The 12,753-nt window shown below is 42.9% G+C and overlaps 1 protein-coding gene across 1 annotated transcript in view; it reads left to right on the top strand.

The window, feature by feature from the left end:
* Positions 1-10,302, top strand: part of MYO3A (myosin IIIA) — a 276,610-nt gene extending 266,308 nt beyond the window's left edge. The window contains exons 34-35 of the mRNA XM_032144934.2: positions 1,293-1,436; positions 10,080-10,302. Coding sequence (XP_032000825.1) covers positions 1,293-1,436; positions 10,080-10,227 — 292 coding nt within the window. The 3' untranslated portion in view covers positions 10,228-10,302. The remainder of the gene's footprint in view (positions 1-1,292; positions 1,437-10,079) is intronic.
* The last annotated feature ends 2,451 nt before the right edge of the window (positions 10,303-12,753 follow it).

The following is a 12,753-nucleotide window of genomic DNA, read 5'->3' as shown; positions in this document are numbered from 1 at the left end:
TTCTCCTTCTACACATGCTAAATCTTGCTGCTTGTAATTTTTATGGATTTGTTAAGAAGATAAAGTTTGGCCGGGTGCGGTGGCTCACGCTTGTAATCCCAGCACTTTGGGAGGCCGAGGCAGGCGGATCACGAGATCAGGAGATCAAGACCACCACGGTGAAACCCCGTCTCTACTAAAAATACAAAAAATTAGCCGGGCGTGGTGGTGGGCGCCTGTAGTCCCAGCTACTCAGAGAGGCTGAGGCAGGAGAATGGTGTGAACCCGGGAGGCGGAGCTTGCAGTGAGCCGAGATCGCGCCACTGCACTCCAGCCTGGGAGACTGAGCGAGACTCCGTCTCAAAAAAAAAAAAGAAGATAAAGCTTATGTTACCTGCAAGTATAGCACACTTAAATTCACATTCTTCTCCTTTTCTTATATTTCCCACTGATATTTTACTCTTTTAATATTATATCACTGTTCTAATAAATGTTCACGTCAACCAATTTCCAGACAGAGTGCTAAGAACAAACAAGAGCGTTTCTGTTAAGCATGAGTGAACATCGTTCTTCATTTCTGAATCAGTGACATCCTGAAAGTCCTTTTTAGATTAGTATCTGTAATTTTCAAAGTGTGTTTTCCTGGGAGCACTGTAACACCTGGAGGTTTTCCAGACCTACCTGTTTATCTCTTAGGAAGTCCCATCAGACTACAGATACTGAGCACCATAGGAACCAGACTGTGCCCTGAGTAGAACCAAGAATTAACATGGGCACCCTTGTGTGTATGTCATGTGTGGGTGTTAAAATCTAGCACAGAAATTAATCCACTAAAGAACAAAGAGTAAAGGGAGGCCAGAATGTTATTCATGAAGGAGGTAAGTTAAGATCATATGTGTATCAATGTACTGAGGACTGATAAAATTTGAAAATGCTGAGTATTAGTACACAAAGGAGAGCTTTTCTGATAATGGCCTAAAGGTCAGTAGTGACTGCTGATCTGGACTGGCCAAACTGAAACACTGCAATCACTGGCTATTCTAGTAACCACTAGTTTGGTGCCAAGTTCAGTGCAATAGAACCAGGAAAATGTGCTCCCACAGCTAATGTTCTATTCAAGGTAAGATATGAAGGTTTTTCTTTCTTACTTATGGGATATACTGTTTTTCCCACATTTCAAGACCTTCCATTTCTATTGACATGTGTATGTTACTCTAAATTATAGTAAACACTTTTAAAGAAAAAAAAGTATCATATAAGTTTGAGTAGAAAATTAGATTGATGCAATGGTGTGTTTGTGTGTTCATTTACAGTCAGGGAAAATTATTAGATTTGGAAGATTTCTATTATAAGGAATTTTTGCCCAGTCGTTCTGGACCAAAGGAACATAGCCCTAGTTTAAGAGAACGAAGACCACAGCAAGAACTCCAGAATCAATGTATTAAGGCTAATGAAAGGTAAAAAGCTAAACTTTAAAGTACAGCATTAGCAGTTTTATACTCACAATTTCATTTCTTAAGATATTTCACTTTATATATAGATGAATGACAAAGCACTCTTATTGAATATTGCATCTTTTGAGTGATATGGTGTTTAAAAGTAACGTCATGTACAGTGTTGTAGTAGAGTAATCAGACACCTCAGTTTTCCTAGCAAAAACTGAGTTTATACCTGTTTTCTTGGTGTAATTATTAACAAAACCTCCTGTTATTTAATAAAAGTACTTCAGTTTGGATGATAAATTATTACATGGTCATCTAATTGTAAGCAATATATCATATCCAAAATCTATATTCAAGCTCAATGTAATTTTAATTACTCATTGGTTTCTTAGTTATGCTTATTAATTTCTCAGAATCAATGACATCAGACCCAAAAACATTTGAGAGAAAGATTCATGGAAAAATGCATATTTTGGACTTGAATTCTCACCTTGCCACCAACTTTCTGACATTAAGTAAATTATTTTGTAGCTTATTTCATACTTTGGGAATTTTTTTCTCTTTCCTCCCAAAATATTTGTGGCTTTTTGAGATCAGAGTACATAATAAAACAAACATGGCATATGAAAAATGGGAGTAATGAAGGGAAACAAAAAGCTGTTCATCCAAAATTCTAAATGAATATCCTGTAAGTCTAGGGTCCTCAGAACCCTCACCCATTTTACAACGTGACATGGTGGTTAAGAAAAGAAGTTTAAGAGTCACATGGACTTAGGTTTGGATCCTGATCCTGCTGCTTAGTTGTTGAGTGACCTTGCTCATGATAGTTGAACTCTTTAAGCTTCATTTCCATATCTGCCAAAGAATTTACTAATAACTGCCTCACCATGTTGTTGTAGAGACTAAATGTAGCAATAGGGTACTTAGGAGAGGCATAGGAAACGTGTTCCATCAGTGGTGGCTATTGTCATCTTTATTTGCTTTTTCAGAATCCATCTGAACTATGATATTTGCCCTTTGCCTCCAAAAGAAGATGTGCTCTTCCATCTTGGGATCCAGAACTGTAATATGTTGGAGCTTAGAGATGTTCTAGTCTAATCACAGAGCTCTGTACAGAAGAACACCAAATGCCAGAAAGATTAAGTGATTGGCCCAAGGTCACACATTCAGTTAGTGAACTAAAATCCCAGATGTTCACTCCCTGCCCATTTGCTTTTCACTGACTTACCTGCTTCTCATTTTAAAATCTCACCCTGCCCCTTCTCCAATGTATCCTTCCCCTTCCCCCCACTGGCAGATACACGTCTGCTATGAAAGCGTTCTATCCCTGAAATACTCCTGATATAGATTAAGTGATGTCTATGGATGTGTATTTAGTATCCACTGGAATAAATGCTAGCAGCTAGCATTGTTGACTGCCTACATTGTGCTAGGCACTATGCTATCGTCTCATTTAATCCTCACAGCAACCGCATGAGGCAGTTATGATTATTGCCCCATTTTATAGATGAGGAGGCTAAGTCTACAAAGTTTAGTGACTGCAAAGAGTCACCTAGATGATAAGTTCATGGAGCCAGAATTTCTAAGTTTAGAGTTGATGGCCTTAACCATTACTCAGTATTTCCATCCTATGCAAAAGATCATGCTGGGCATTTGAAGAAGGGGTGGATAGAATAGTGCATAAGATGTGATCCTTACATCCAAGTGCTTGATGCTAGAGGAAAAGTATACTGATATAACAAAGCTGAACAAGGTAACTCAGATAAGATTTTTTTCCCTAAACTAAGGAAGATGACAGAGACAAAACAGCCTTGACAGTATCCTGAATTTAAAATAGAAAACAAAAACCAAACAGCAAAATAGTGCTATTGAAACAATTGGAGAAATTTGAGACTAAGCTACATGTCAGAAGATTTTAGTGCACAAAGAATATCTTTTTGTGTATATACACGCACCAAGTATTGGCATTGCCCAAGAGGGTGTAAGTCTGGGAGTAAGAGACAACAACAATGGTGAACCGAGTGCCTTGTGATTTTTTTAATTGACAAATAAAACGTGTATAAACTTATGGTATAGAACATGATGTTTTAAGATAAGTGTGTACATTGTGGAATGGCTGGATCATGCTAATTAACATATAAATTACCTCACTTAGCTATCTTTTTATGGTGAAAACACTTAAAATCTACCCTCAGCAGTTTTCAAGTACACAATACATTTTTATTAACTATAGTCACCATGTTGTACAATAGATCTCTTGAATTTATTCCCCCTGTCTAACTGACATTTTGTATCCTTTGACTGATCTCTCCCCAGTCCCACGACCATTCCCTGGTAACTACTCTTCTACTCACGGCTCTGTGTGCTTGTCTTTTGCAGATTTTTCATTTACATTCTGTCCTTTCATTCTTGTTGTTTTACAATGGTTTTTTTTTTTTTTTTTTATACGGGCCTCGTCTGTGGCGTGATCTCGGCTCACTGCAAGTTCCACCTCCCGGGTTCCAGCCACTCTCCTGCCTCAGCCTCCCTAGTAGCTGGGACTACAGGCGCCCACCACCACGCCCGGCTAATTTTTGTTTTTGTATTTTTAGTAGAGACAGGGTGTCACCGTGTTAGCCAGGATGGTCTCAATCTCCTGACCTCGTGATCCGCCCTCCTCGGCCTCCCAGAACCACGCCCAGCCAGATTTCTTTGTTTTTTAAGGTGGAAGGGTATTCCATTGTGTACATATACCACATGTTCATTATCCATTCATCCATTGATGGACTCTTAAGTTGATTCCATATCTTGGCTCTTGTGAATAATGCTGCAATGAACATCTGAGTGCAGATTTTTTTTTGTTTTTTTTGAGTGAGTCTCGCTCTGTCATCCAAGCTGGAGTGCAGTGGCGCGATCTTGGCTCACTGCAACCTCTGCCTCCCAAGTTCAAGCGATTCTCCTGCCTCAGCCTCCAGAGTAGCTGGGATTACAGGGGCGTGCCACTGTGTCCGGCTAATTTTTATATTTTTGGTAGAGATGGGGTTTCACCATGTTGGCCAGGCTGGTCTTGAACTTCTGATCTCAAGTGATCCACCCGCCTCGGCCTCCCACAGTGCTAAGATTGCAGGCGTGAGCCATAGCACCCAGCCTAGATATCTTTTTTACATACTGATTTCATTACCTTTGGATATATGCCCAGAAGTAGGATCATATTTATTTTATTTTATTATCTATTTATTTTTGAGACACAGTCTTGCTCTGTCAACCAGGCTGGAGTTCAATGGCACAATCTCGGCTCACTGCAACCTCCGCCTCCCAGGCTCAAGTGATTTTCCTGCCTCAGCCTCCCAAATACCTGGGATTACAGGTGCCTGCCACCACACACATCTAATTTTTGTAATTTTAGTAGAGATGGGGTTTCACCATGTTGGCCAGGCTGGTCTCAAACTCCTGACCTCGGGTGATCCACCCACCTCGGCCTCCCAAAGTGCTGGGATTACAGGCATGAGCCACCATGCCCAGCCTGTTTTTAATTTTTTGAGGAACTGCCATAGTGTTTTCCATAATGGCTGTACTAATTGACATTCCCACCAATGATGTGCAAGAGTTTCCCTTTTCTCCCCACCTTTGCGAACATTTGTAACCTTTCATCTTTTTTATAGTAGCCATCCTAACAGGTGTGAGATGATATCTCATTGTGTTTGTAATTTGCATTTCCCCAATGATTAGTGATATTGAACATTTTTTCATACACATGTTGACCATTTCTCAGTCTTCTGAGAAATGTTTATTTGGGTCTTTTGCCCATTATTTAATTGGGTTATTTGAGGGTTGTTTTCTGTTTGGGTTTTTTTTTCTAAGTTGTATCAGTTCCTTATATATTTTGGATATTAACCACTTATTAGGTGAATAGTTTGCAAATATTTTCTCCCATTTAAATGATTGTTTCTTCATTCTGTTGAGTGTTTCCTCTGCTGTGCAGAAGCTTTTTAGTTTGATGTAATCCCATTTGTCTATTTTTTGCTTTTGTTGCCAGTGCTTTTGAGATCACAATCATTGCCCAGACCAATGTCATGGAGCTTTTCCCTTATAATTTCTTTCTTTTCTTTTCTCTTTTTAGGCAGCATCACATGAGCTAGCCCCTATATTTTCCGGTAGTTTTGCAGTTTCATGTCTAATGTTTAAGTCTTTAATCCATTTGGAATTGATTTTTGTATGTGAGATTGCTTTTTGTAAGTGAGATAACAATCTAATTTCATTCTTCTGCATGTGGACATGTGGTTTTTCCAACACCATTTATTGAAGAGACTGTCCTTTCCCCATTGCGTGTTTTTGACATCTTTGTTGAAAATCAAATGACTGCAAATGTTGGATTTATTTCTGGGCTTTCTATTCTGTTGGTCTCTGCATCTGTTCTTATGCCAGTACCATGCTGTTTGACTTACTATAGCTTTGTAATATAGTTTGAAATCAGGTAGTGTGATGTCTCCCAGCTTTCTTCTTTTTGCTCAAGATAGCTTTGACTATTTGGGGTCTTCTGTGGTTCTATACAAATTTTAGGATTGTTTTTCCTATATTTGTGAAGATGTCATTGGAATTTTGATAGAGATTCCATTGAATCTGTAGATTGCTTTGGGTAGTGTGAGTGTTTTTCCAATATTAATTATTCTGATCCACGAACACGAAATATCTTTCCATTTATTTGTGTCATCTGCAATTTCATTCATCAATGTTTTATACTTTTCAGTGTATCGATCTTTTACCTCCCTGGTTAAATTTATTCCTAAGTATTTTTTGTAGCTGCTGTAAGTGAGATTGTTTTCTTGGTTTTTTTTTTGATAGTTCATTGTTCTCATGGACTTTAAATGAATAAAAGCTGGTGGCAGGCAATCAGTGATTAGAGAATGGCACTAGAGGAAAAGAGGACAACAAGAGGCTGACATCTGCTTGTCTCCTCTGAAGATGGGACCTAGTGGGGTCTCTGTTGGGCAGTGGTGAGAGATGTGGGGTGGTTAGGGCATAAGCTGGTTTTAATTATGGCAAGATGACCAATGGAGGATAAAAAGGGGAAAATAAGATGGAACACAAGTGCCTCAGTTAAGAGACAGGAGAATTGGGAAAGAAGCATCAACAAAAAAAAGAGGCAAAAGGATACAAGGAGGAAAGCATAAGATTTGAGCCTACTGGATTTGAATCTGCACTCCACTTCTTACTAGCCATGGCAACTAGGATCAGTCTGTTTTCTCATCTGCAAATTGAGAATAACAAGAATCTAAGGCCTTGCAGTGTTGTCCTTAGAATTAGAAATAATGTGTGTGATATACCTGGCAGATAGTCGATACTTAATATTCTTAAAACAGAAATAAGCTGAATAAGTATGAAAATTCAAGTCAGTAACTCAGAAGAGGATGATCTGCTCGTTCAGTACCCATCATGATGCTACTTGACCTTCCCTGTCAAGTATCCACTGGGCTCAGGATGCCCTGAAAGACCTTGCCAAAGGTTTTTTTCTTTTTCTTTTCCTTTTAATTCCCTGTTCAGAACGGACCAGAATAAAGGCATATTCCATCTGCAGGCTACATTCTAGACCTCTCCTTTCATCATTATTTTCATTCATTTGCATATACTTCCAATGGCCTTGCCCTCTCTCCTTCAATTATATTCAACTTGCAAACTCCAATGCTGAGTAAAATCAGAACAATTTAATCCCACTTAAAATTATGGCCACACCTTAGGCAGGCCCTTAGTTACTTTGCAATATTACATTTCCCTAAAAATTCCTTATGCCACTTTCCCGGTCCACTCTTTCAAACTTCCTCCTCTCTCCTCAAACCCTCCAAACTTCCTGGCTCTCAGCTGAAAACCTTCTTTTATAACAGTAGCAGATAACAGACACATGCTGAATCTATCAGTGGTCTACCACTTACCCATCTACTTCCCTCAGGATTCTATGGATGACCTTTCCACCCTCCTAGCTAAAGTGAAACCTTCCCTTTGTGCACTAAATCCAAGTGCTATCGTTGACTCAAGAGCATTGTCCTGCAATTGTCCCCTCTCTCTTCTGCACCTTGAATGTTTGTTCTCTTTACCAAATCATTTCTGGCAATTAATGAACATGATGCATTCAGATCCATCATAAAAAGTACCCTTGACCCAATCCCCCCTCTACAACCACCCACTTTTTCTGCTCTTCAGTATAGTAAATGAAAAATACATGAAAGAGTAATGATACTACCTCCTGCATATTCTTTCTTCCTATTCTCTTGAGCTGCTTCACTCAGGTTTCCTCTCCCAGCACGACACTGAAATTGCCTCTGCCAAGGTCAACAGCAGCCTCCGTTCTGCCATGCTCTGTGATTTAACACCTATGTTACTCATTTTTTCTTTAAGTACTTCATTCATTGGCCTTCAGGACAGCACTTCTCTTGGTTTGCCTCTTGCTTTACTGGCTGCTCTTTCTCATTCTCCCTGCTGACTTTTCTCATTTCACTGATCTCTCAATAATGGAGTGTCCCAGTCCTTTGCTTTATCAACATGCACTCTCATGACCTTAAATATTGTCTGAGTACTTAAAATTCCTGGCCCGGCACTGTGGGTCATGCCTGTAATCCCAGCACTTTGGAAGGCTAAGGCAGGAGGATCACTTGAGCCCAGGAGTTCAAGACCAGCCTGGGTAACATTAATGGGATCCTGTCTCTACAAAAACATAAAAATAAAAAAAGTAGCCAGGCATAGTGGCTCATGCCTGTAGTCCCAGCTACTCAGGAAGCTGAGGCTGGAGGATCAGTTGAGCTTTGGAGGTTGAGGCTGCAGTGAGGCTGTTATTGTACCACTGCACTTTAGCCTGGGTGACAGAGTGAGAAGGAAAGAGACAAAGAGAGAAAAAGAGTGAGAGAGAAGGGAGGGAAGGAAGGAAGGAAGGAAGGAAGGAAGGAAGGAAGGAAGGAAGGAGGAAGGAAGGAAGGAAGGAAGGAAGGAAGGAAGGAAGGAAGGAAGGAAGGAAGGAAGGAAGGGAATTGTCTTTGTACTTAAAATTCGTGACCTGAAGTATCTAGCCTTGCCATGACTTATGTATTTGCTATCCTCTTGAATATCTAATAAATATCTCAAACTTAGTATAACCAAAACTAAAATGTTTATCCCACTGCAAAAATTATGCTTCTCTGCAGCCTTCTCCATCTCATTAAATGACAGTTCCATCCTTCCAGTTGTTTAAGCCAAAAGCCTTGGGGACATTCTTGGTTCTTCTCTTTCACACCCCACATTTAATCCATCAGTGAGCCAACCCTTTCAGTTCTACTTCCAAGTATGACCAGAATCTGGCCAGTTCTCACCCCCTCCTCCACAAGCCTAGTGTAAGCCACTATCAGACTTGCTTGGATTACTACAGAATCTCCTAACAGGCCTTCCTACTTTCATCCTGGCAGACAGATCCTGTTATGAGTGATTCCTCTGCACAGAACCCTTCAATATTTCTCTCATTGTAAGTAGAAGTCAAGTCCTTGACGTAGTATCAAGTTATCTGAACACTAAATTATCTGAACACTCTATCCTCATTCCTCCTCTCATCTCTTGCTATTTCCCCCTCTTGCTTACTCTTTTCAAGCCACAGTGGTCTCCTTGCTATTCCTTGAACACGATGTGTACACTCTGGTCTTGCGGCCTTTACATTGCTTGATCTATCATCCTGGAATTACTGCCCTTCCCCACGAAATCTGCATGGCTCACTCTCTTCCTTCAGGTCTCTCCTCATATATCACCTTATCAGAGAAGCCTTTCCGACCACCCTGTATGAAATTGCCTGTACACACATGCACACACACACACACACACACACCCCACTCTTTCCCCATTACCCAGCTTTACTTTTCTGTGTAGCACCCTCTCACCCCCTGGTGTTTTCAAGTTGTCTGTGGGTCTCCTGCACTAGACTATAAACTCCATGACAGCAAGGACTCCTGCTCACCTGTCACCTACACTGGTGGCTGGTACTTAGCAGGTGCTCAGTGAATGAATGAATGAATGAATGGGGAGTGAATAAATCTATGTAGCTGCATTTTTAGGGAATATCCCACTTCCCAGACAAGCTGCAGAATCTAAAGGTAAACATTGGCAGGGGTTCCCAGCAATGGATTCAGAAACTTAGCCCAGCAGCCTCATTGAAAACATTGAAACACTGAAAAAGCCAACAAGGCCCATAGCTCTTGGTGTCACTTACAGAGCAGTTGGTCAGATTTTGAGCGAGCATTTTTTAAAGAAACATCTGAGCAGTTTTAAAATGAAAAATATCGAGTGTCTATTTGGGCAATGTGAGTTTTTTCTGTTTGACCAAAGTTTGTTAAAATTAAGGTATTAAAATAAATATTTGTTTATTGAATTATTGCAATCCAAACTCATCTTTCCAAACTGCACCTTCTGAAGCTGTACTTAGCACGTATCTAAACACCATCACCAGGCTCCACCAGCCCCTCTGCTCCTCAGCTTAGAGGAGTTTTGAAAACTTGCTGAGAATTATCGCAGATACGTTTGGCCATTACCCAGTCATTTCGATTGTGCCTTTCCTAAATGTCCGCGGTTGGCAGAACGTGAGAGGAAGAGGACCCGCCTAACTCGGGGTAGGTGGGGACGTGCTGCTCACTGTGGTGCGGTTGACACTTGGGCCCTGGGTTTCGCTTGCAGGTGCCGAGAGGCTGAGAGCCCCGAGAAGGAGGAGGAGGAGAAGGAGGAGGAGAAGGAGGAGGAGAGAGGGCCAGCTGCCAACCCCTACGACTTCAGGAGGCTTCTGCGCAAAACCTCCCAGCGCCGGCGCCTTGTCCAGCAGTCCTAACCGCTCAACGAGGCAGACACTGCTGTCGGAAGGCGTTCGAGCCTGCGGGGCAGCAGGGGCCAAGCAGGCACTCTGGGGCTGGCACCAGCAGGCATTGAAGCTGCGGCCCTGATCTCCGCAGAGGCTGCCTGCTGCGTTCGGCCCTCAAGTGCCCAGGCCGGCCTTCAGTGCTCCGAAAGAAGAGACCTGGGAGCCCTCTGGAAACCTCCCCCGACGCCTTCTCTCCGAACTCCCGCACCCTCCTTTCTCACCAGCCCTCCAGTTGGGGCAACCCTGTCCTTCTTCCCCTAATCTATCTGTGTGTGTGTTTTTGTTGTTGTGGTTGTTTTTGTGTGTGTGATTCCTGTGGACTCCACTGCGCCTGGGATCTCGCCAACCCCTCTCTCATTTGGGGTAACTGAATTCACAGATTTTTTTTAATTGGAAACGGCTTTTCTTGGCCAACAGAACACTTGCTAGCGGTTGAATCTTAGAGAAAAAAGCCCGGGAGGGGTGGGGAGAATTTCGAAGATGTACTTCATCTCAGACTTGCTCTTTCTCTTCCTTTGGTTATTAAGGTTACTAAATAAAGGAAGTGCCTTGGAAAACCCGTGGTTTGCCTGACTGATCCCTCATTTTCCCCTCTGGGGCTTCTGCTATAAGGCTGTGCTGGTGACGGTGCCCAAGGCGGGGCGTTGAGGTGCCTTCATCAGGGAACTCCGAGCACCACCCAGCCACTTGAGACAAACACAATCTAAGCTAAAACCCCTTGCCACACAAACGCAGGGGCCTCCAATGTCTAAATCCCCAACACACCACACGTGCTTGCCTGCACGATGCCTTCCCAATCTGTGTGACTGTCTTTGGCCCCATCTATGAAGATGCTAGTGCCCCCACTGGGTGGAACTGTCAGATTTCAGGTTCTCCCGGTCTGCAGATTTGGGGCCATCTTTGCTACTCCGACTTTGTGTGTATTTAAAATGGGGGAGGCTAGTGGGTGGACATAAGTTTGTATTCCTGGGTTGACTGCACCTTATTCTAAAACCCGGGTTAAGCTGTTTTATGAAACTGACATTCCCATCTAAGCAACCCGGAGAGGGTGAGGACAGGTGATGAGGTCGTTGCATGGAATCGGAAGAAGGGTTCTGACCACGATGGGGCTCACCCCTTGTGTGAGTGCCCTTGGCTCCTGCACCCACAAGCCGGAGTCAAAAGACTCTGGGGAAATATTCCAGGAGTGAGTGAGGGCACGTGCAGGGGGCTCAGAACGTTTGTTGCGCCGCTGGTCCACAGGGCATGGTAATCTCGCCAACTCAAACAGTTGGCACCAAAAGGTCCCCAGAGCCAAGTCGTGTAATCTCTTCATTTTACAGATGCAATGCGGCCAAGGGGAAACCTGCAGCTATAGCAGGGCAGAGTCCAAGTGCCCTCCAGGCCTTCTTTTTCCCTGGGTTAGCGTCACAGCCTCGCTGGGGTTGCGACAAAGTAAGGAATGACCCTCAGCTGTGCGAATGCACTGAGCAGCCAAGTATGGCCCAGTACCCAGGAAACCAGCACAGCAGGTCACCAGAGAGAGGGGCTGGGAGGGGCAGGGGTGTCTAAAGCCCAAAGTGGCCTGGTCCCCTTCCACCTCTAGCTGCCTGTCCACTTGCCTCCAGAAGGCCTGGGTTTGTGGGGAGGGTGGAGCAGGGATCAGGGATAAGGAGCAGTAAGCTAAGCTCAGCTTTTCTGCCTGGCCACCCTTCAATCTAGGTTTCCTTCTCTTCCTTCTCGGGTGGCCCCTGAAGACAAGAGCCCTGGCACTCAGCCCCTTCAATTACTTCTGTTGGTGTAGGGACAATTTATGGAGGGAGGCAACAGACTCCCTCCCTAAATTTTCCCTGCACCAATGTTTTAAGTGAGAATAGAAAGGAGAATGGCAAAGGCTTGGTGAATGCTTGGTTGCAATATTTTTGTGTTCTTCCGTGGTTGTTTCCTCTTTTTCTTTCCATCTTCCCTTCTTTCTCTGCCCTTTGACGTTTAAGCACGGGAAGGACACAGGAAAATGTGTGCCAGACACTCTTCTTTGGGTGAGCCTGAGACCCATATGTTGGTAAACCAGACACCGAAGGAAACTGTCCCTACAAGTCGGAGGATTGGGTCTCTCTCCCCTCATCTGAGAAAGGGCTTTCCAAAGCGGCCACCTTCCCTTCCCATTCACTGGCTGCCTCCTTTGTGAACTAATGACTGTAATTATTACCTCCCAGAGCTCTTTTGTTATCTCCAATCCCAAGCCCCGGAGAGGGGGAATGGGCTCTTTAGTGAAATGAAAGTCATTACAAAGCAAATTACTGTCTAGGGAGGGACAGCCTTCAGGAAAGACAAATCAGATCCCCGTCTGCATCTGAAGTAGGGTGTGTTTAAATAAAAAATGTAAATATCACCATTAGATCCAAGGTACTCCAGAGCTGTGGGATTTAATGGAGTTTAAGCGGTAGCACTTGAAGCCATTGCTTTACCAAAAAGAAAAAAAAAATCAGTTAAATTCAGGTGTTTTAATCTGTTTCT

Source organism: Hylobates moloch, unplaced genomic scaffold (genome assembly GCF_009828535.3).
Source record: "Hylobates moloch isolate HMO894 unplaced genomic scaffold, HMol_V3 SCAFFOLD_3, whole genome shotgun sequence".
Classification (NCBI taxonomy): Eukaryota; Metazoa; Chordata; class Mammalia; order Primates; family Hylobatidae; genus Hylobates; species Hylobates moloch.
The sequence above is the reverse complement of the archived record's forward strand: the minus strand, read 5'-3'. Positions and strand labels throughout refer to the sequence as shown.